We start from the raw sequence: 24,139 nt of genomic DNA, 5'->3' as shown, positions 1-24,139 counted from the left end.
AGTCGATGTGTATTAGGAATTATTCTATATTCGCCGGCAGTAACCAATGGAGAGGAGATATTTTGAAATATAGCGATTCTTTATTATCCCCTATGATTCGACGAGAGCCTGGTTCAATGGGTTAAATGTTGGTACACATTTTATGAAAATAGTTATTGTCCAATCATTTCTTACTGTATGCACGTCTGTATCATGAAAGTCTTGCTATTTACAAATTATGTAGAAGGATATGTGTACGCTGGAAGTGTAGAAAGGTCCGCGCTTCGCTGAGAGATTTTTTTCACCAGCGCCTTCAGTAGCTTCTTCTGGGATAGCTTGCTGCTCAGACACGTTTGGCCTGGACTGATGCTTTCGCATAAAAATGTCCATTTTTCTCAGATACTCCTTCGCCATTTGGTCGGTTGCTCTGACCTTAGGCCCAAAGTGCGCTACGTATAGGCCACCTTGCTTGCTAATATTTGGTTTCAGTTAAACAGTGTATGAGCACCCTTAAGTGTGCTGCACATACAACGTCCCGTCTCCGTAAAGTCAACGTAAATGAATGAAATGTCAAATATTCTTCCATGGAAATCGTATGGTCACATTCACATACACCAGCAACGGCAACTTCGAGTTCAAGAGAATAGTTGACAGAACGGTGACGGGACGTTGTATGTGTAGCGCACTTTATATTGACGGAACGAAACGAATAATGATCAGCCGGGTGCTACGATTGATGCTAGGTTCGTTAGCAAAATCTCAAGCAGAACTGTCAGTGGGATACCCAATTCATGTGAAAACAAAGGGAAAATGTCAGTGGGATACTCGATATATTGGCTCCTGTCAGTTCAATAGTGGTTCTCTAAAGACGTCACACGGGTGATAATGTTGTAATGACCCGGGTGATAATGTTCCCACCTTTCTATTCCCCTCGCAACTGAAGAATCTATAATAATTATTATTAGTCGGGTTCAGATTATTTGTTTACAAAATATGGATTATAGTGAAATGACATTTGTTGGGCAGAAAGATTTTTAAAGTATCGTAGAGCGAATCATTTCGGCAAAGCAAATTAAGCTGTTTATTACATCTTTTACGTTTCAGAATTATTTGGCAAACCGTTAATCCAACACTGACGCGTGGAGAATGTCTTTCAATTTGGGAAACACGTCCAGTACTGGGCTAGGTTCTACGAGTACTCCAGCAAAACGTAAGTGAATACAGGTTATTTCCATGTTTTTGTTATGGCGGTAAACGCTTTGGCAGTACAGTGAAACACCGATTATCCGCGAGCAGATGACCCGCGAACGCTAATTTCACAAAAAAAATTAATCATTGTCTCAAAGAAACCAATTTTATTAGCTGGGAGAGTACAATAGGGTCTGTAATGCGAACGGCGAAAATGTGTGATGAGTTTGTTGGATGGACCCTCCCGGAATTTGTTGGTGGGTGGCAGGCTTTTGCTAGCTTGTGTTGTCATGGCTCTCACATTATCTGATTACTGATGAATACGACAGTTATGCTATTTCTTTTTCCGAGTTGCACCTCATTTTAGTATTCTGCGTTATCCGCGGTTATCTACTTACTCTATTTCATGGTTAATCAGGGTTCTCCTTTTTCTTAATTTTTTATTTTGAGACTCAGTCTCCTGGACTGGTTCGTCTCAGACGGAGTTTTACTGTATATTATCTTTTCCCATAATATGCTAAAACTTTATTAAAAAATGTCGCTTACAAAATTTTCCATTACATTGTATTATGTATTAAAGAGTATGAATTACTTTATGGCACGAGTGTGAGCCCTGGATTGTCCAATGCTTCAAGTTCTTTGGAATAGTTTCTGGAATGACTGCGAGATCTCCTTATGCTTTGCCTTCTCGTGTTTTCGATATTTTGTTGATTGTCTATGTTTTGGAATCCTTTCCTGAAATCAATGAAGCAAAGGGCATATTCTGTTTGCATTTGTAACAGTAATTCCATTATTCATTACCGTTTATATAACATGTAACCAAATATTAGTAGTAGTATTAGAATAAAAACAGACGTAATCGTGACTGTGATGTAGATGTAGAACATCTGAATTTTATCTGAGAGCATGTCTGAGCTTGATTGGGTTTTGCCACGCCACATATCTGTGGAAGGTTTTGAAGGATTAGACATTGTGTATTTGCGACATCTTTCGAACTTACCAATGAAGTTTGTTTCATCCTCTACATCCGGTGTTTCGGGCAAGGCAACTGTTGTAGTGCTAACAGTGCTCGTAGGTGGTGTTATGTATGAGAATGAGAAGGCCGAACGGGTCGGTGGGCCAGGAAATACAATTTGGCCTTTGTCGCTGAGGAATCTATGGCCGGACTTGATATACATGACTCTGGAATGGATGAAGGATAGCCTTTTTAACGAAAGTAATATTGCGTTAAACTTGTTCGTAATAAGCGTTATTTATCCCAATGTCTCTGATTGATACTGTTTTAAGGCCTCAGGCATGCGCTGGACGGGTTGATTTTCTGGTAATTTAGTGAGTTAGTTCGGTTGGGAGCAAACTTATATCGTTGATTGGAACCAACATCACCAACGCAACGCTACGAGACGTGTGGACACAAAAATGATTTGTGATTTTCGACTACTTCAATATTGTGAGTTCGAGAAGGGTATTCAGAGTCCTTCGGGAGCCTTGATCAAAATGCGATCTACACGGTTTTACGCAACAATATGCTCTCCTAAACGGAAATCGACGGATGACTGTAACGAAACTTCACGATCAGCACCATTAGTGCGATTTTTTTTCCTGAAGCGAGGTCAAGCGCACACTACGATACCTCAAGGGCACGGTGCATATTTTTATTTTTTTATTTATTTATTTTGACTCGACATGACCTGATTCACTATGTTCCTCCAATTAACTCGATTTGTGGTTATCTCTCTCCAATTCCGCGGTCACCCGTGCTCACCACGTTCTGTTCCACTTGGTCTAGCCACCTTATTCGCTACGCTATTCGCCGTCTCGTACCAATCGTATTCCCGATGAACACCAGTTTTGCAGGATAGTTGTGCGGCAATCTTGCAACATGTCCTGCCCAGTGTATCCTTCCAGCTTGGATCTCTTGCAGGATACTAGGTTCACCGGTGAGTTGCGCGAGCTCGTGGTTCATCTTTCGCCTCCATACACCGTCCTCATGCACACCGCTGAAGATGGTTCTTAACACGCGTCGTTCAAAGACTCCGAGTGTTCACAAGTCCTCTTCGAGTATTGTCCTCGTTTTATGCCATGATTCAGAGGGCTATCGGTCTTATGCGTGTTTTGTACGAAATGTTCCCACGATTGCTAAGTCTGTTTGATCTCAAATGTTTGTGGAGATCATAGTAGGCGCGACTCCCACTTCGCACAGATGTGCAACAAATCTAACCAAAATGGAACCATATCGTACATCGTTGGACCGATTGGTCGGCTTTAGCGGAGTTTCCCTGGTTACCTTCATAGGTTTCCCTAAAAACATGCTGTCGATTGGAGTTCGGTGAAGAGTAAGCATGTGGAATAGTGGAAAATAACATCGATCCGATTGGTTTTGGAGGAGTTTCCACGGTTACCTTTTTAAGTTCCCTTAAAATAACTATGTTCGATAAAAATACGCGCGAACATGAATAAAGTATATAGACGGTCCGATTATTTTTAAAGGTTTTCCTGCTCAGGTTGCCTAAAGATATTCTCCACCGCATATTGTGGCATAAGATTTTCTTCGAGTACTCAATAATTCGCGTTCACATAATCACATCACTTACCACAGTGAATCCTAACAACTATCCCTTCCATGATAATCGCTAGGGAACCACGCTATAGAGGTGACCCCTCTGGCTATCGGGTGGCGAATATCATACTAACATTCCTTCCCTTCCTCTGGTGACTGTAAGGACGTGGCCGGCGTCGTTATTGACTATTTAAAGCTTGAATCACCGAAACAATGAATTTGTTGCTCCCAAGCGACATTCAGTGCGTTCTTTGTACAATTTCGCTGGTTCAGGTCAATAATGGAGAGCGACCACGAAGTGTACAGTCTATCCAAGCTCTAGCTCATCATAGTAGGCGTGACTCTCATTTATAATGCGTCTCCGAATATCGCGGCTGGTATAATTGTCACACGTTACGATGAATCGTCGTCGATCACTACACTACTGCCTAATCGGCCCTTTTCGTGCTCAGATCCGGAAGCCAGCATGTATTCGGTTCTGTTATCTATTAGATGCACTGATTCTCAGTCCAACTCTCTTTGCTTCGTGCTTAAGTCTGGGGTAACGTTCATGTACAGTCTCAAATGTTCTGCCAATAATTTCAACTTTATCAGCGTCGCAGATGAATTGACTGGATCTTTTGAAGATCGTTAAGTTAAACGCCTCTAGTCTCATAACACTCTTTAGCGCAATGTTGGATAGCAGACAAGAGAGACCATCGATGACGACGATGAACTGATGGCGCGTAGGGACTCTGTTCTCACAGAGTTTTTGGAGAATTTGCCACGTGAAGATTTGATCATTACTAGACTGACCTTCGATGAACATCTTCATTAATTACTACATCAAGCATTCGCTCCCTTCGTTATATTGTTCTTCTGCCTGTACGCCGTTGATGTGTTCATCGAAATGCTGCTTACATCTTCCGGTCACTTCACGATCGTTCGTCAGGATACTCCCATTATTCAGACACATTTCTGCTCGTGGCGTGAAACCTTTTCAGAATGTATTGAGTTTCTGGTAGAACTTTCGCGTTTCATGAGAACGGTGCAGCTGTTCGAGTTCTTTACAACTCCTTTTACCGATATGAGCATTGAAATCTCCGATGATGATCTGATGCCGTGTTTTGGGCAGCGTTTGTATTTGCGTTCCAGCTGCGCGTAGAATTCGTCTTTGTCATCATCGGGACTTGCAAGGTGAGGGCTGTGCACGTTAATGAAGCTGATGTCAATCCTCAATCTGCACATTTGCACGCTTCTGCATATTGCATATCACAATGATAGTTGTACCTAGCTCGTTTGTGTTGCTGCATTTCTGGTATGATAATCGCGAATCGTACGTACCGTAGATCCTCTCTAACACACTTCCTGCATCGATACGATTTCAAACTTGTGGTACTTCAATAGTTTTGGAAAGCACACGAGTACTTGAGAGATCGACAACTCCACATCCCGAGTTTCCAATCGGTGGTCCGTTTTTGTCGCCTGAGTCTATTTCGATTAGTCCGGTTCGGATCTCCTTGTATATCGTTCGTTGCTTGGTGTTTTTATGGTGCGACTTGCAAGGCCTGCGACCAATCCCACTATTAGGACCATCGTGATACTGCTGTTTAACGTTCCGAGTAACACCAGGACTGGGTAAATACGCTTCTGGCGGCGTCAATTTGCTTAGAGGTGCTGTTTCTGGGTTTTTGTAGCTTTTCTTGGAGACTGACAACGCCTATTGTTCATCCCACCACAGCCTATACTGTTCCACTGGACCTGCACAACCCAGCAAAACGATATTTGATGATAGAATTTCTTACCCGAACGGGATTCGAACTCCCCACCTTGGTGAGCGTCACGTTAACCACTAGACCAAGGGATCACTAGCGAATCTTATAAATATCTTGGATTCCGACAGTTCACTGAGACAAGCCACTCCGACAAATAGACGGAGCTGAGAGACATGTTTTTGAATCGAGTGAACTGTGTTTTTCTGTGACTTTCCTGACCGTTAGGAACAAGGAACGCGTGATCAACACATTCGTTGTTCCTCTGCTGCTGATTTTAAGTTATGCAGTAGTCAAATGGAACAAAACTCCAAACATTCTGAAAGACCAGAATACACCATCCTCAATCGGCACTGGAGAGAATTACACTACCACACAAAAAAAAAACACACCAGGCTGTTCTGCACCACAGACAGAGAATACAGTGCTCTGCACATGGCACAAGGGTAGTAATCTGCTGACAGTGTAGACGATTTCAGGTTACAATTAGAAGGCAATGCACGGTGCCCACTATCCATAGCCATCCAGGACAGGATTATGCCGACAAGAATCTGCAGTCGTTCTCTCTGGACCTGGAATTGGGCCGACAGACGCATAGCATAGCATTTCAGTGGTATAGGAGGCAAACCACCAGCTTCGCCTGCTGTGGTTGTGCTGATATTCCCGAATGGGATTTACCTGTAAAGACGAGATATTTGTTGGCGCTAGCCAACAATTGATCTCCATTGCATTTGATCTCCGACCATTTAACCTAGGGTATCAATCGTATGTCTCCTTAATGGCACCAGCGTCCCCGGAGGGTTTCCTGTTTTCTCCATGTTTGTTACTTGTGCTATTTTGCTATGTTGGCACTTCGTTGATATTTATTGATTTATTTACATTGATTCAACATCCCATTCAGAGATTAGATCTGATTCACAACTTTTCGCCAATAAACACGATCCATGGCTGCAGTTCTCCAACTCCCGGCTGCACCGATTCTTGCCAAGTCCTGCTCCATCTGGTCCAATCACCTCGCTCGTTGGGCTCCTCTCCTTGATCCTACCGAATTCGATGCGAACACCATCTTTGCAGGGCTGCTGTCCAGCAATCTAGCAACATGCCCTGCCCATCGCACTCGTCCAGCCTTGGCGACTTTCCGGATGCTGGGTCCGCCGTAGAGTTGCGCCAGTTCTTGGTTCCATACTCCGTTTTCCCGTACACCACCGTATATTGTTCTGAGCACTCGGTGTTCGAAAACACCAAGCTTGTGAGTCTTCTTCGAGAATCGTCCATGCTTCGTGCCCAAAGAGAACAACCGGTCGCATTAGTGATTTGTACATGGTACACTTCGTACGGGGTCGGAGTTTGTTGGACCTCAAGGATTTGCGGAGCCCATAGTAGGCACGATTTCCATTGACTATGCGTCTGCGAATTTCACGTAGGCTGTTGTTGTCAGTTGTTATCAACTAGCCAAGGTAGACAAATTCCTCTACGACCTCGAGCTCGTCGCCGTCGATCACAACACTACTACCAAGAAGAACTCTGTTGCGATCAGTTCCTCCTGCTAGCATGAATTTAGTCTTAGACACATTGATCCCAAGCCCAATCAGCCCTGCTTCGTGTTTTAGTCGGGTATACAAGTAGGCTACCGTCGCATTTGTTCTTCCGATTATGTCCAAGTCGTCGGCGAAGTAGATAATCTGACTAGATTTGTTTAAATTCGTGCCCGTATGTTGAAGCCCGCTCTCCGCAAAACACCTTCCAGCACCACGTTGGAGAGCAGACAGGACAGTCCATCGCCTTGTCGAAGTCCTCTGTGAGTATCAAATAATTCCGACAGCTCACCTGAGATTCACACACTGCACCGCACATCGTCCATCGTTGCCTGAATCAGTCTTGTCAGCTTTCGGGGAAAGCCGTGTTCGTCCATGATCCTCCATAGCTGTCGTCGGACGATTGTATCATATGCGGCCTTGAAGTCAACGAAGATGTGGTGCGTAGAGACCTGATACTCGCGGAACTTTTGGAGGATCTACCGCAGTGTAAAAGACTGGTCCGTCGTCGAGCATCCGGGCATGAATCCGGCCTGTTAACTTCCCACAAATCTACTAACTATTGGCGATAGACGGCGGAAGATGATCTGAGACAGAAATTTTTTAGGCATCATTCAGGATTCTGATGGCACGATAGTTACCACAAAGCTGGATTGTGTTAACTTTTTTATATATGGGGCAGATTACCCCGTCCTTCCGCTCCTCCGGCAGATGTTCTGTGTCCCAGATCCTGACTATTAACCGGTGCATACACTCTACAAGTTTTCACGGGCCTCGTTGTTCATACCCGATGACGGTCTCTGCTGTGCTGCTAATTGCTGCTTTTAGGGTGTTTCAGCATTCGTCGAGGGGAGCAGCATCCAGTTCGTCCACCCCGGTAACGCAGCTTCAAGACGCTGCGAGTATGTTGCAGTAACGTTCGGCTCCTGTGGTTGTCGTAGGTGGTACCGTGGTAAGCGCTGATGTCTTATGTTATTGACGAATGACAGTTTAGAACGTAGTTTGACCATCACCAGGTAGTGGTCTGAATCGATGTTAGCGCCACGATAGGTTCTGACGTCGATGATATCCGAGAAGTACCGACCGTCGATAAAAACGTGGTCAATTTGTGTTTCTGTTTGCTGTGGTGATCTTCAGGTGTAACGGTATTGGAGGCTGTACTGGAAGAAGGTGCTACGTATGGCCATATTCTTGGAGGCAGCGAAGTCGATAAGCCTTAAGCCATTTTCGTTGGTTCTCTGATGGGCGCTGAACCTTCCAATTACCGGTCTGAACTCCTCCTCTTGGCCGACCTGAGGGTTCAAATCACCGATGACAATTTTGATGTCATGTTTTGGGCAGCGATCGTATTCACGCTTTAGCTACACGTAGAATTCTTCCTTATCGTCATTGGTGCTCTAGTGATGAGGGCTGTGGACGTTAATAATGTTGATATTGAAGAAGTGGCCTCGCATCCTCAGTCTGCACATTCTTTCGTTGATCGGCCACCAGCCAATCACCCGTTTCTGCCCCATCACAATGTACCCAGCTCGTATGTGTTGCCGCAGCTCTGGTAGATGGTATACCCACCTTCGTTGAGATTCCGTTACCAAAATACGTGTTATGTTTGAATGGTAAGTTATAAATTACGAGTGTACCAGTCCAATTCCGAGTTATTCTTCGTCATAAAGCGCACATCATGATATGTGCGTTCAGCCGTTGATCACTCCGCCACAAAACCACTCGCTTTGCCCTATACTTAACCCTTTCCCGTACAACATCGAGTTTCACTCTTGGGTATTTGCATAACATAGGGCGCTAGAACACTCAGCAGAGTAGTGAGATCACTTGATGTGTGACGTATTAAATAATACGGGAAGGGGTTAAGAAGAAGAGTCCATTGTATCAATTTTCCCAAAGTTCGTTAAAGTTCCATAAGGGTAGATTAAAATAATTTTTTCTACACTATAACTCAATTAGTCACACGGTCACGACTATCACACAACGCTGGAGGTCAATTACCAGTTAGATGTATTCCACAACTCGTACGGGCGATGCACTATATTCCATCACAGCTATTTTTCCACCAGGGTTCTCAAGCTATATATGAAAATTGTTATAAGGTGATCCTCCCGATGTCTTCAAAATAGCTTTGTTTGTTGCTGGACCAGAATGTGGATTCTGGTTACTCTTGGGGAAAGCTTGAAGTTTGAGTCTTACGAGTCTTACTGGTTGAGATACATTTGTTGGAACGCGCGACCGACCAAGAGCAGCCGTATGTGCGTTCACTCTTCGATACTTTCGCAGACTGATCTATTCACATGTGTAACCTTATAGTGGAATATCAAAATACCCATGCCTAGGAGTACTTCGTGTCGTGCACAGCCTGTGCATTGATTGAGAACGAAGCGCTGGAATATACGCGAGCTTATTTTGTTTCTGATTTCGTTTTGATGCGCTGATTTTAATCCAATTATAATAAATCTATCATGTATGGTTTTCTTTTGTACCGCGTGTATTATAACACCCAGTTTGTGTCTGGTGGGTGTCTGTCATGGTTGGCCGAGAAAACGGTATGTTTGTTTTGGTATACCTGTTCGCACAAATAGATTTCTACAGGATTTTTGTAAAGAAAACAGCATTGTGAAAACAACAATTGTGATTTATACATTGATTTTTTCGCCATCACGTCAACACTTTTAATATCTTGCTATCCATTAGTTCATATAACTAAGCGCATTATCAAACAAAACCACCAGGATAACATGTGAACCGTTGTTGTCTGCTGCTAATAATCCCAATGGCACGCTCCGTAACTTGGTGCTTCCTACCGAGAACCGACTATACCTGCCCTGATTTACGAAGATGTTTATGGCAGCAGAATCCCATAATCGAATTATAAGTATAACATGCACTTCAACCGCTGCTTGAGCATGCACAGTTAAACCATTTGTTTTATGACACCGTTCTTCGCGAAGTCCTGGAGGCGTGTACGGACGACTTGGGTGCGATAATCACACATGCACAATGCAATCCCGAAGTGAATTTAAGCTACGCTCGTTTGGCACCTGGATTGACCGTCGCTGTTTTCGTTTCGTTTTCACCAGCCGCATTTGGTAACTTCTCGTTCGGGGCACAATCCTCGACACCAGCGTTTGGGGCAACCGCAACTAGTTCAGCGGCTCCGACATTGTTTGGTACGGGTACAGCTACCAGTAGCCCATTTGGGGGTTTTGGGGCCACTACTGCAGCGGTGGCACCAGCTTCAACCTCGGCGTTTGGATTTGGAACCAACACAGCCACGTCAGCTCCAGCATTTGGCTTTGGAACGTCCACCGCTCCGACCGGCACCTCAGCGTTTGGTGGTTTCGGTGCAGCCCCAGCATCGACCACGGCTGGTTTCGGAGGTTTCGGAGGAACGGCAACGAGTACTGGTAAACTACTTTATAATAGACGGATTTCGCGCCAACTCGTCTATGTGATTGGCATGACCCTCTCAGAACTTAATGAAACTTTCTGGGCGTGTAGACCTTACCTAATTAAGTAACTTGGCATATTTAGTTTTCCGAAAATTTATCTAGACTAACATATAGAACGGGCCAAATATTTTTGACCACTTTTTTTTTAAATGTTTTTACTTGAAAATGGTAAGTGCTACAAATTAGTGATTTATGGAGAAGTTTTAGGAAAATAATTGAATTTTCAGTAAAAAATAATGAAAAAATATTTTTTGAAATCATACACTGAAAAAAACCGATTTAAAAACTAAAAGTCGATTTTCTCAAAATGGTCATCTCAGATTTTGAAGAAATGGTAGATAAATTGTAGATAAATATGTGCCCTACAACTCTTCCAGACATTGCAACTAGTGCATATTTAAGACACAAAAGTTTTTCTAACAAAACCTTTTTCAATATTTTATTGAAATTAAGTTTATTTATTTTTTCAGTGCAGAAGGAAAATCATAGGTCAAACCAATAAATAATATCAGTCACTAAATATTTGAGTAATACATATAATATATAAGTAATACTTTTTTTGAAGGAAATTGTTCTTTATGAACATACAAAGCATTTATTTTCCATCAAAATACACCCGAGATGATTGTTATATTCCTCAATTACCTAGACGTATAACAACTAGAGATGAAACGGATATTCGGTAACTATCCGGTATCTGACCTATCCGGCCAATATTTGTTATTCGGTCGGATATCGGATATTAAAGAAAAATCAATAATTTCTCATTAACACAAGATAAATAATTTTTTTTCAAAGTAACGGGACTATTAACTCATAACGATAATTCATTAATCCTTTTTCTTTCACTATAAACACTACTGCGTATCATCACTAATAAGAACTATCTATCGAAAATATTGGCCCTTATTATGTAAATTGAATCGAACGGCAACTCGATCACTATAACTGTCATACCGAGCAAATTTTCGTATTTTGTAAATCGATAGAATCTTATCGAATCGAATTCTCTCTCGAGTGTCATATGTTGTTCGAAAAACAGCTCGAAAAAATTTTGCCGACAGCTTTCACTCGACTGTATCTATAACAGCAAAATAGAGCTAGCGAGCAAAACTCGGTTGAACTAGAATCACATGATTGGGCTCAATTTTTTTTATTTTAGAAATTTCTAATTCCTCGTCTATTTCTCTAAAACACTCATTCAACATTTTTTTAATTATTATTTATATATTTTTTTAAATTTTGGATTGGCTTTCTGCACTGAAAAAAGAAATAAACTTAATTTCAATAAAATATTTTAAAAGTTTTCGTTAGAAAAACTATTTTGTCTTAAATATGCACAAGTTGCAATGTATGGAAGAATTATAGGGCACATATTTATCTACTATTTATATAAATCTGATCAGAATCTGAGATGACTATTTTGAGAAAATCGTTTTTAGTTTTTGAAATCGATTTTTTTCAATATTGGATTTCAAAAAATATTTTTTTTCATAATTTTTATCTGAAAACTTACTTGTTTTCCTAAAACTCTTCCATAGAGGACTTACCATTTTCGAGAAAAAAAATTATAAAAAAATGGTCAAAAAAATTTGGCCCTTTCCATATGTTAGTCTAGATAAATTTTCGGAAAACTAAGTATGCCAAGTTGCTTACTTAGGTAAGGTCTTCACGCCCAGAAAGTTTCATTAAGTTCTGAGAGGGTCATGCCAATCCCATAGACGAGCTGGAGCGAAATCCGTCAATAATGTTCAGCTTTCATTTCCTCCTGATCCATCCACCGATTTGTGATTTCAGCTCCGGCTTTCGGAGGCTTCGGAGGTTTTGGCGCAACTAGTACCAGCACCGCTCCCTCTCTGTTCGGCCAAACCGCTACAAACACCAGCACTGGCTTTGGCGGATTTGGGTCATCCTTCGGTGGGGGCGTGTTTGGTCAGCAAGCCAACACAGGATTAGGCTTCGGTCAGTCTCTGCAACAGCAACAGCAGCAACAACAGCAAACGGCTGCGCTAAGTGCGGAGGAGGCGTTCGCCCAATCCATCTTCAATGTGTCCATTTTCGGCGACGAGCGGGACACTGTTATCGCCAAGTGGAACTATCTGCAGGCGATGCTGGGAACTGGGAAGGCATTCTACTCCCAGAGTAATCCCCCGGTGGATATTACACCCAGCAATTATTTGTGCCGATTCAAAACCATGGGCTACACCAAACTTCCCGGCAAAGAGAACAAAGTTGGATTTGTTGGTTTAACGACAAACAAAACCGTCGGACAGTTGAAAGATCAACAGCAGCAATTCATCGCCAATCTGAATCAAGTGTTCGGGAACAGAGCAAACATTGCGATTACCGTCGATAGCATCAAAACGGTTGGAGAGAACAAATCACAAATAGTGATTTACGTGGAGGAAAAATCGATGACTTCAAACGAAACGAAAAGAATCCTAGCCACGGAGGTTTCCAACTATCTGAACCAACCCACTCCCAAGCAACAGATATCAACGATGGGCGTCGAGACGATTGTTGCGCTTGTGCTCCCCGAGGAGGATCAGCTGAAGGAATATCTGGAAAATCCTCCGAAGGGGATCGATCCGCGTATGTGGCAACAGGCCAAAATTGACAATCCGGATCCGAAACGTTTCATTCCGGTGCCGATGATTGGTTTTCAGGAGCTCAAGTGGCGCATCAAGTGTCAGGAGGGAGAAACCGGTATCCATGTGTCGTATTTGGATAAGGTGGAGAAGGAGATCGAACAACTGAAGCAGAGACACACGAATACGACGGCCAAGATAATGGAGCATCGGCGGAAATTCGCGGAGTTGAGTCACCGCATATTGAAGATCATTGTCAAACAAGAAAGCACACGGAAGATGGGCCTAGGTCTTTCCCCTGAGGAGGAAATTATTCGGAGCAAGTTGGAGAATATGCATGCGCTGGTGTCGACTCCAACGCAATTCAAAGGAAAGCTTAGCGAACTGCTGTCACAGATGAGAATGCAGAGAAATCAATGGGCACACACTGGTGGAATCAATGAATACACATTGGACAAAGGTAATTTTAGGCGATGTACGCTCGTGGCATTCAATAATTTGGAATACATTCTTTTTTGTGACAGATTCGTCAGAAGAAATGAAGAGTTTCCTGACAATGCAACAGAAGGCGATGGCTTATCTGGTGGAAACTGTCAACAAAGATCTGAAGGACCTCAAAATTATTTCGGATGGAATGGCTCGCTTGATACAACCTTAGAAATACGTGGAATGCATTTATTTCAATTGATACGTGTGAAAATAAAATGTTCATTATTAAATTATGGGTAAATGATTGTTTGTCCAAGCTTGGAATTCATTGAAAACGAGGAGCTTATCCCAATATTATGTTGTTGTATGGCTGGCAGTCCACTATGGCGTTCCCTGGCATGGTGTATCGTGGTGAGATGTAGTAGGTCGTCCTCTCCATCGCTACGAATCGGTTACGGGGCCAGCCGTACATTCCTGTGGAAATAGATAGTTTGAACGATCCTTTAGAGGCGAATGAATTGCAAAGTTTAAATCCTCTTAAAAACAAAGAACCGAATCGAATGTGCACGATGACTGTTCTAAATTATTTGATTTTTTCAAGTTTCTCCTGAGAGAAGGTTGATATTGTTGATACACTATGTTTCATAATGCTAGAACTATTAATTTATTTTGAGTTATGCAAGAGCTCGATTGAAATGATGTACCACGATGCTCCCTCATTCCACTAGACATAAAATACTGTATTTCACACTAGCTACCTTATTTCTTTTGAAAAATTATTTTTGTGTTACCTTGCAAAACTGTCAAAATTTCAGCCGAATCGGGCTCGTAGTTTTGTTTTAACCGTGGGTGGGAGCGGGCGTGTCCGCGGATTTTATAAAAATGGAAAAAATGGAAATTCCGCCGTCGCCACGACTAAATTAGTCGAATTGCACTACGAACTGCTGCCCCCTCCACCGTATTCTCAAAATTTGGCCCCGTGCGACTTTTTTTTGGTTTCCAAACAAAAAAAAGTCGCACGGAAACCTCGAGAAAATGTATTTTTCAGATGGATTAAAAAAGTTGGAGCATCGCTGGGTCAAGTGTATCGAGTTAAAAAGAGACTATGTTGAGATGCCAATATTGCTACAACCAATAACTCATCTATTCAACTCCATAGTGCGATGGTGTAAATTTCCAAATGGATGGAAATATGCAAAAATCATTCCAAAAAAAAAAAAAGAAATCAAATGCAAACTCACTTTCAAATCTACGTCCTCAATCCTTTGTGCTTCATCAAAAAACTTGTTGGGATACTGTTTTTACAATTTCCCAAAAGCTAGGGCAGCCATATTCATTCATCAGCTCATTACTACTCGCAAACCTGAATATGCAGTGTCCATTTCAAAGCGCTCGATTACGTAAATTCATTATACCTCGATACGAAATTGCAAAATATGGTAGATCATTTTTCGTAAGAGGAGTTGTTCACTGGAATAAACTTTCCCAGGTTGTAACCAATATATCTAATAAGGCAGCATTCATTAAAAGGTGTCGCAAAATGTTCTAGTTTGTTATTTTTTGTATTAGTTTGTTATTTTTGTACTAGTTTAGATTTTTTTGTCTCAATAATTCGTGGCGCACTTCATGTATACTTATTTTTTTCGTTTGACCCCAAAAAAGACAGCAAGTCTTATGTTACTGAAGTATAAATAAAATAAGTGAATAAATACTTATCGGACCGCCCTCGTAAGTCTTAGACGTTTCATCTTTCGAATAAAGTGATTATCATACCACTTCGTTTAGCTGGAAAAGAATTATAAAAGCTCAAAGGGGGAATCGATTCCTCCTCTGAATTACACTGCAAAAATAAGACCCCCTTCCCAATAGTTCCAACTTTCCAAAAACGACGATCGATTGCAGCATTCGTAAACAAATAATTTTATAACGCTGCTTTCATAAATGTGTTCTATTCGATATGTAATACAATATCTACTTCGATAATATCCACTACACCATATTATATCGTATTCTTCACTATCAAATCCATAGTCAATGGCACCCATCGGTATCGAATTATCAACGATACCTCGGTTTTCACTAAATGCTCCGTTCGGTCCGACTGCAGAAGAGAAATGGAATTGAGAAACGACAAACGGTAGAAAGAGATGTTGGAGGGGGATTGGCATAAAACTTCTGAATCTTTCGAATAATGTGATTATCGTACCACTTCGTTCTGCCAGAAAGAGATTATGAATGCTCAAAGGAGGAATCGAGTCCTCCGAGGAAATATAATCGAGAAAAATTATAATCGACTATTGATTGCGGCATTCGTACACAAATTATTTTATAACGCAGCCTTCATCAAAGTGATTTTTCCGATATGGTGAAATATACATTACATCATGTCATATATTTCGTATTCTTCGAATCCATAGTCAATGGCACCCATCGGTATCGAATTATCATCGACACCACGATTTTCGCTAAATGTTTCTTTCAGTTCAGCCTGCAGAAACTTTTGTAAACCCTAATCCATCGAGTTTGGTGTCTCTGAAAAGGGCCGTTGATTATATGCTAAGGTACTAAGATAATAATGACGAAAGCGGAAGCACGGCTGTTTAAGCACGCTCTCCTCGGATACGACGGTCCAGCTGGATGTCCTTGGGCATGATGTGACGTGATTTGCGTGAATAGCACACAAATTTGTATTTTCGAATAGGCCGACCAAATATGCCTCGCTTGCCTCCTGCAGTGCCATAACGGCGGAACTTTGGAAGCGCAAGTCGGTTTTGAAGTTCAGGGCAATTTCACGAACCAAACGCTGGAAAGGTAGCTTGCGCATCAGCAATTCGGGCGACTTCTGATAACGACGGCTCCCGGTCGGTAGCGATGTGGCTTCTTTATACCTCCTATGGCTGGTGTGCTTTTCCGAGCTGCTAGCTGTTTATGTGATGCCTTACCACCAGAGATTACGAGCTCTGATTGGTACGAGCCATTACTACTGTTCGCACTAGTAGCACAATCGACTGATCGAGAGAAAATAATGACTGAAGCAAAGAAAGCGTCATGTTTTATACTCAAACAGTGTGGAATGTATACCCAACCCCTTTCGATCACATTCTCTTCATTATATTCGTAGCTCAGTCTCAGAGAGAAACCATCTCACATTCCAATAACGATTAATGGGTTTCAAAGTGGGTGCCCTACATACGGATACGAACGATTTCAACAACCTGTTCCAAAGCTACCTTGAAGCAATTGAAACAATTTTTCGAGTCAATAAATAGCAATCAAATAACTCTTGGACAATTTATCTTTTGTATGAAATGATTATCATACCATTCCGTTTGATCCGAAGCAAAAGGATTAACGCTTGAAGAAGGAATGGATTCCTCCTTGGAATTACTCAGCAAAAATAATGCCCTTTCCCAACAATTAGAAACGACAAACGGTTGCGGCATTCGTACACAAATCTATATACACCCAGGTTTTTTTTACGCGGATTTTCCAATTAACGCGGTTTTTTTTACGCGGATTTTCGAATTAACCCGTTTTTTTACGCGGATTTTCCAACTAACGCGGTTTTTTTTACGAGGTACGTATCCCCCGCGTAAAAAAAACCTGGGTGTATCTAAAAATGGATTTCTGTCTGTCTGTCTGATTCTTATGGACTCGGAAACTACTGAACCGATTGACATAAAAATTAGTATGTAATGCTTTTTGGGGTCGGAGAAGGTTCTTATGATGGTTCGAGACCCCTGCCGGGGGACTACCATACAAAAGAAACACAAATTTCTACATTACTCGAAAATTAATCCAGCAAATGAAACCAAATTTGGCATGTGAAGGTTTTAGGAGGCAATAAATTATTCTATGGTGATCAGATACTCCTCCCCCCCACCTCTCACAAATTTCTGCATAATTCGAGAAATTATTAAGAAAATGAAACCTAATTTGGCATGTGGAGGTTTTAGGCTGCAATAAATATTTTTACAGTTGTTAGACACTCCACCCCCCTTCTCTAAAGGGGGGCTCCCATACAAATGAAACACAAATTTCTCCATAACTCGAGAACTAATCAAGTAGATTGAGCCATATTTGGCATGTGAAGGTTTTAGGTGGCACGAAACGTTTCTATGGTGGTTCGACACACCTACCCCCTCTCTAAGGGCATGGGGGCTGCCATACAAATGAAACACAAACTTCTGCATAACTCAAAAACTAATCAAGCAAATGTAGCCAAATTTGGGATGTAAGGGTTTTTGGTTACGAGAAATGTTCTATGATGGTATGAGTTCCATAAAAATAATGCACATATTTCAACCAAGCATATTCCTACCGAACATGACAAATGAAAATTTTCGGAAAACTCTGAAGGAAAATGGAAAAATTCGAAAAATTTAATTCGCATGTGTTCTATAATGATGATGATGATGATGATGATGGTCCCACCTCCTTCCCCTACAGAGGTTTGAGCAAGACGAGTTATCTAAAAGATAATTTATTTATTTTTCTCAACATTGAAATCAGTTTAGCAAACATGAAAAACGAACTGATTTTATTTACAGATATAAGTTCAAAAAATTGCAATGTCCAAATAAGCCAATACTCAGTCATGTCCGCCACAGAGCCGATACGGTCCCGACAAGGCCCTTGCAGCCAAGTGGTCCACCAGAGCACAAGTCCAACCGCCAGCCTTGTTTTGGATTGACTATGAATACCCTCATTCAGAGAAATCGAGAAAATTTCCTTTACGAAAAATTCCTAGACCGGCACATAAAAAAAACTTTCAATTTAATATCCTTTATATCTGTGTCACGCGCGCGACGCTCAAACTTTCGTAGACTGCTTTTATTTTTTTTAAAACTAATACAACTATAAGAACGACAAAATAAAAATAAAAATAGTCCATCATCATCAAGATCATGACAGACATAATAGAGATCAATACAAATTTAAAAAAAAAGATAATTTAAAAAAAAATTAAATAATCTACATAATATAATCCGTTCAAAAAAAAACTTCGTCAGATTAATTGAAAATATTGAAAACAAACTGCAAAAAATTGTCCACATTAAATTATCCGTTCGTATAAAACTTCGTCAGTAAAGATCTTCGTCATAAAAATAAACAAAAACTCGTTCAGCTGTTAAGAAAACACAGCTTTTACATGTGAAATACAGTGCCTCTTAAATTCTGTAAGTGTTGTTGTGCATTTAATATGTCTTGGCATCGAGAAGTACAACGAATTTTGTGAAGCACATGACAAGAAATTAGGTGTTCTTATTTCATTCGCGTTTCTAGTGTTATAACTATGGAAGTCACTTCCTCTTTCAACTCGATCACACAAATATCGAGGCAGCAAACCGTTAATTACTTTAAAAATGAACACCATAGTTAAATAAACAATTCTTTGCTTCACGGATAACCATTGCAGAGCGTCCAACATTAAAGCATAATTACATATAGAAAAGCGTTGTTAGTCCATTTGATGTTTGCGGTAACGAAGTTGATCTTCGTTCGAAAGTGGAAATGGATTTTAATGTGATAAAACGCACCCCTATATCGTCATCTATCTATATACATAAAAATGGATCGTCGAATGTGTTGATAAAAGCAAAACTCGAGAAAAGAATTGTCCGATTTAGGGCTGTCTTCATTCCATCATATTTTTTGTATCAAACATTTGTTCCATATAACGGAGAAACATGTTATTTGCAAGTGGATGAAAAATCTTGCACGAGAATTATGTCTGAAAATAATCTGATATTATAATGTCGAGTTTTGATAGAAGTACTGAAATTTTATAGTAAAACATATTTTTAAAGGGTAGATTAGAAGATCAATCAATGAACAGTTCTGCGATTGGACGAGCTCAGTATAAAAACGTGGATGTGATAACGAAAAATAAATTTTGGGCGGGACGAAGTTTGCCGGGTCAGCTAGTCATTTTATAACGTTGCTTTCATCAAAGATTTCTTCGATATGGTGTAATATCCACTATACCATATCAAACATTTCGTATTTTTCACTCCAAATCCAGTTATTGACACCCATCTGTATCGAGATATCATCGATATCTCGGTTTTCACTAAATGCTCCGTTCGGTTCAACTACAGAAGAGAAATGGAATTGGAAAACAAGAGCATAATGTATAGGCGTCTGAGTGCGACCGTCCTCATCTCACCTCGCCGCATTAACTGAATGGTTTCTGACTGACTGATGATGAATTAGAGAGGTTTCAAACTTTTCAGTTCATCTGCCTCTAAGATGGATTTCCAGAGCGTGTGCGAGTTTATATACGGTTTCAGTAACCTGTTTTCAAAGCAATTTTAAATCTATTGAGCTTGAGCTTGAGCTTAGGTAGACTGTACAATTCGTAGTTGCTCTCCGTGATTGACCTGAACCAACCAAATTGCACAAAGAACACACAGAATGATGCTTGGGACTAGCAAATCATTCTCGTTGTGCAATTTTCGGTGATTCGAGTTTCGAATGGTCAATAACGACGCCGGCCACGTCCTTAGAGTCACCAGGGGAAGGGAAGGAATGTTAGTATGATATTCGCCGCCCCAAGGCCAGAAGGGTCGCCTCTATAGCGCGGTTCCCTAGCGTTTATCATTGGAAGGGATAGTTGTTAGTGGGAATGGTTGAGAAAACATCAGGATTCACTGCGGTAAGCGATGTGATTCTAAAATCTTAAATTTTATATTTATATTTTTAAATTTTAAAGTTTTTAATTTTTTTTTTATTTTTAATATTTAGATTTTAACATTTTGAGCCCGGACTATCTAGCTCTTAGAATACAAGAATTCAAAAACTCAAGAACTCAAGATCCAAGAACTCAAGAATCATGAAAATAAAGAATCCTATTAAAATTCAATCAAATCAAAAATCAATACCCTATCAAAACAAAAAATCAAAAAGTTGGAGAATTTTAAGATTCAGGATTTTATTTTCAGACCTTAAATATATCTAATGTTTCTAAAAACGCGAACTTTTATAAATCTCAATATTCTGAAAACGCAAAACTGCAATAAACCCGCAAATTATCACTGATACATTTAAGTATAAGCCTCCATAATAAACCGCGGCTATGCCAAATATCTTCGGATGGCTTGAGAAGGAAATCAAGTGAACTTCTCTCGTTCTTCCAAACGGTATGAAACATGCGATATTTTATGATTTATTGTGCGTTGCTATAAAAATGTAATGCTTAGGTCTGAGAATCGAATCTTCGAGCCAAATTTAACTGTACGAATATAAATTTTAATTCAAGGATTAGATCACAACATTAGAAACTATCATACCTAATTTATCTCTGACGTGAAATAGCGTAGAGCGAAATTGAAGAGAGGCTGCTACAGTCACTCCGAATGCCGCAGACATGAAGAGATCGTAGCCGCTGCGTTACAGTTTTGATGAATTTTCGTACTTTTCTTCGGATACCCTCCATCAAAGTTAGAACTCTTTGTTGGTCAAAGTGGGGTATCCGAAGAAAAGTACGAAAATTCATCAAAAGTGTAACGGAATATTTTCTCAACCTTTTTTCTGATTATTTTATGATAAATTATCTGCATTTCGATATGACAAACTTTTTGTACCTGTAACTAATCCCGAGATACAACTGGTTTTGTGATTCCAGACTCAAATCGTTTCAAGCTTTATGAGGAGAAATCTGAAGAGCAAGGGAAAGTGACCAAAACATCACTCAAAATTCAAGTTTATAGTCTAGTTTATAAAAGAAAAGTTCATTCGCCTATATGTTAGCCTCTTGAAAAGCGTCACAATTCTCTATGGGAGGGATTTTCAGAATGTTTCAATTCATGTAGCACATACAATTCCCTCTCACCTGAACTTAGCACCGGCACCTTTGGAATGTAATTCGAACCATTGGCGTCCTGTGTGTCTTTTGCCTTTGCCTTCTGATCATCCTCCTCGGCTTCCTCTTCGTCGTCCGTCTTCTCGTAGGTGCTCTTCGGTTTCTGCAGACACTTCAGAGCATGCATGGTGGCCACCTTTTTCCGTCCACAACGACACGTGTCCAGCAAGCTCTTGAACATCTGCTTGGACACAAAGTACGACTCACCATGGCCGTCGTATTCGTGTAGATTTACCTTCTTGTTCTGTTGCAGATGCTTCTCCTTCAAGCGCTGGTTATTTTTCTTCAGGTTCAAATAGTCCGTCATCTCAGGCTGATTGATGAAACCCCATTTTTTCTGGTACTCTCGACGAACTTTGTTCTCCAGATCGATCTGCTCGCGGCTGTTGTTTGCATCGAAAGAAAAAAACTCAGAGCATGCAAAAACATTTGCATGTGTAACGTGTAGCATACATTTTACCATCCCTAACAATGGGTTCTATGCTTGGATGCGCCCGCTCAACCGGCTGTCTCTCGGTTGTCTTCTTACCCATCACTTACAATTTCAGCTTCCGTCAGTTAACCAAAGATATTGTTTCAAAATTCATCTTGCTCGAGTTGGGAGAACAGTTGTAAATTTTTCAACGTAAGAATAGATACACCTGAACAAAAATGCAATAATATCATGCAATTGTCACTTTAATGGAGTGAAACTTTAAAATTACCACTTCAAACTGTTTTGATTCACGTGATTTGCTTAATGGTTCAAATTCGAATGGACTGGCTTATCCATAAGCAGATATTTATAAGGTGTAATGAGAAAATACTGGAATATGTATATCGATCCATCGAACTCAATCGCCGTTTCCAAGATGCTGTTTTGTTTGATTCTAAACCCTCCGACCGTTGCTTGGATGCCAAGCTACGCATTATTATTCACAAATGGTGAAAAACGCACTTTATGTTGGTTTTGTTTAATATATTGCATAATTTAAATATCATTTGGTTATAAACAATTAACGCTTATGTGTAGTACAATTCTATCGCAAGCAAACGTTTATTAATATTTCTTTACATGTTCAAACTATGATGAACCTATTTCCATCGCTAAGACGTTAGAGAAAACCGTGACCGGCAGCCTCCGCTGGTATATACCCTTCGTGGCCATCGCGTGTTCTCACGAAAAACCACTGCTTGTAATTCTTAAGTCCCTTCTCTTGGTACTCTTTACATGCGAGCAGAGTGACCACATCGCCCTTCTGCACACTAACCGAATCCGAGCAGTAGTTATCGGTGATGGCCAGCAAAGTCTGCCGGACTGCGGTCGCCGATCGTAGATTATTGCTGTTACTGCTGACTAACTTAACGTTACAATTAATGCTGTTATTATTACTGCTATAGCTAATTTTGTTTACAGTCTTATGGTAATGTCCTGCGTTGATGACACTGCTAGCTGAGCCACTTCCGTTGTTTCCGCTTTTCAGCAGAATCTTGTGGTGATGGTGATGATAGAATGGGTTATGCGCCTGATGCTGTTGTAGTTGTTGTTGTTGCTGTTGCTTCGGCACGTGATTAAAGTCACCGCTGGTAGCTGTCTTCTCCGATTGGTCCTTGTTCAGTATTTTATCCACCTTTCCTGAATTAACGTTCCCATTGAGCACTTTCGTCGTAAGTTTGAGTTGAGCAAATTGGGTCTGGGAGTCGAACGATTTGGGCTGGTTCGCTACCCGTAGGTACAATGAGTCCAGATTTTTCTCGCTGTTACACGCGATCGAGGCGATGCTGCGGCTGTTGGTACTGCTACGTTTGAGGCGCGGCGTCCGTCGACCTTCAGAGCGGGTTCCACCTCGAAGCTGTTGTATCTCTTTCTCGCTGTCGGTTAGATTACCGCTCGGACGGGGGAAGACGTCTTTGTTTGTTTCCCAACATGGTGTGGGCTTGGAAGTAGAGCTTGATCTGCAATTAGATTAGAAGAATTTTTGAAATTAGCTTGGTCCACCTTAGTTAATGAACTGTGGTATAAAAACTACATAGACTATCAGACTACTACACTCCGTTTCATAACTATAGAACCACTCAATTTTTCTGAGTTTATAGAGATATTTAAGAAGTCGGTTGAAATAGAGTATATAGTGTAGGATATAATAATTATCTTGATTTATAAGACTGGCTATTTGAACTTTATTGTTGTGTTCAGGCATCAAACATTCAAAAAACAAAAAAAAGTCAGTGTGGCTTCGAAGTACAAGGTTTTGAGCGTTAATATCTCTCTACCAGGTGAACGAAGTGTTATGAAAATAACATTATTCGAAAGATAAAAGATCTACGAGAGATGTTTTTACTGATGCGTCGGCTGGCCAACCTCTGTCCGTTTCTCTTTCACTGCCGTGATGAACGGGCATGCAAAATCGTTTGTTTGTGAATGCACCCAAGAGGTAAAATATGATTTCGCACACATTTGGGCAGTTAACTAGCTGTTTCCGTGATGATCTTGCGTCAAACTGCGTCGATTTGAGCGTCGAACGTCAAAAAGAGAACACAAGCGAAAAAATATTATTTCGTATATACAGGGTGGGCCATTTAAAGTGGAAGCATCTGGCAACCCCATAACTTTTGACAGAGATGTCAGATTAACAAATGTCATACCGCGTTGGAAGCGTCATTTCAGTACAATTTTAACCATGGAACAATACACACCTAAACAACGCGCTGAAATTGTTCAGCTGTACATTCAAAATAACTTCTCAATTGTGTTAACTAAACGTGCGTGGAAAAATAAAAATAAAGTTAAAACATCGCCTGGAGACAACA

At 40.8% G+C, this 24,139-nt stretch overlaps 4 protein-coding genes across 9 annotated transcripts in view; 1 reads left to right on the top strand and 3 right to left on the bottom strand.

Annotated features, from left to right (window-relative positions):
* Positions 1-981: 981 nt before the first annotated feature.
* On the top strand, positions 982-13,778 carry LOC129765158 (probable nucleoporin Nup54). 5 transcript variants are annotated; one of them, XM_055765055.1, is made up of 5 exons: positions 982-1,018; positions 1,084-1,189; positions 10,097-10,423; positions 12,266-13,516; positions 13,581-13,778. In XM_055765055.1, exons 2-5 carry the CDS (start codon positions 1,126-1,128, stop codon positions 13,712-13,714), a joined length of 1,776 nt encoding a protein of 591 aa, XP_055621030.1. In that variant the 5' UTR covers positions 982-1,018; positions 1,084-1,125; the 3' UTR covers positions 13,715-13,778. The 5 variants fall into 5 exon arrangements, with proteins under 5 accessions (XP_055621030.1, XP_055621029.1, XP_055621027.1 ...); XM_055765052.1 differs by lacking the exon at positions 982-1,018 and adding an exon at positions 9,749-9,891 and having other exon boundaries at positions 1,093-1,189; positions 9,968-10,423; XM_055765051.1 differs by lacking the exons at positions 982-1,018; positions 1,084-1,189 and adding exons at positions 9,528-9,562; positions 9,749-9,891 and having other exon boundaries at positions 9,968-10,423.
* On the bottom strand, positions 1,653-9,392 carry LOC129765160 (uncharacterized). The gene is made up of 4 exons (XM_055765058.1): positions 9,012-9,392; positions 2,168-2,349; positions 1,969-2,110; positions 1,653-1,902 (listed from the first exon to the last, which is right to left on the bottom strand). Exons 2-4 carry the CDS (start codon positions 2,343-2,345, stop codon positions 1,761-1,763), a joined length of 462 nt encoding a protein of 153 aa, XP_055621033.1. The 5' UTR covers positions 2,346-2,349; positions 9,012-9,392; the 3' UTR covers positions 1,653-1,760.
* Positions 13,726-22,209, bottom strand: LOC129765159 (uncharacterized). The gene is made up of 4 exons (XM_055765057.1): positions 22,054-22,209; positions 21,803-21,990; positions 21,320-21,732; positions 13,726-13,959 (listed from the first exon to the last, which is right to left on the bottom strand). Exons 2-4 carry the CDS (start codon positions 21,880-21,882, stop codon positions 13,829-13,831), a joined length of 624 nt encoding a protein of 207 aa, XP_055621032.1. The 5' UTR covers positions 21,883-21,990; positions 22,054-22,209; the 3' UTR covers positions 13,726-13,828.
* A 108-nt stretch (positions 22,210-22,317) lies between these two features.
* The window catches only part of LOC129765157 (uncharacterized), a 155,573-nt gene continuing 153,751 nt past the window's right edge, over positions 22,318-24,139 (bottom strand). For both annotated transcript variants that reach the window (XM_055765049.1, XM_055765050.1), the window contains one exon: positions 22,318-23,284. In XM_055765049.1, coding sequence (XP_055621024.1) covers positions 22,444-23,284 — 841 coding nt within the window. In that variant the 3' untranslated portion in view covers positions 22,318-22,443. The remainder of the gene's footprint in view (positions 23,285-24,139) is intronic.

The sequence above is a fragment of the Toxorhynchites rutilus genome, chromosome 2 (assembly GCF_029784135.1).
Source record: "Toxorhynchites rutilus septentrionalis strain SRP chromosome 2, ASM2978413v1, whole genome shotgun sequence".
Lineage (NCBI taxonomy): Eukaryota > Metazoa > Arthropoda > Insecta > Diptera > Culicidae > Toxorhynchites > Toxorhynchites rutilus.
This window is presented reverse-complemented; position numbering and strand designations above follow the sequence as displayed.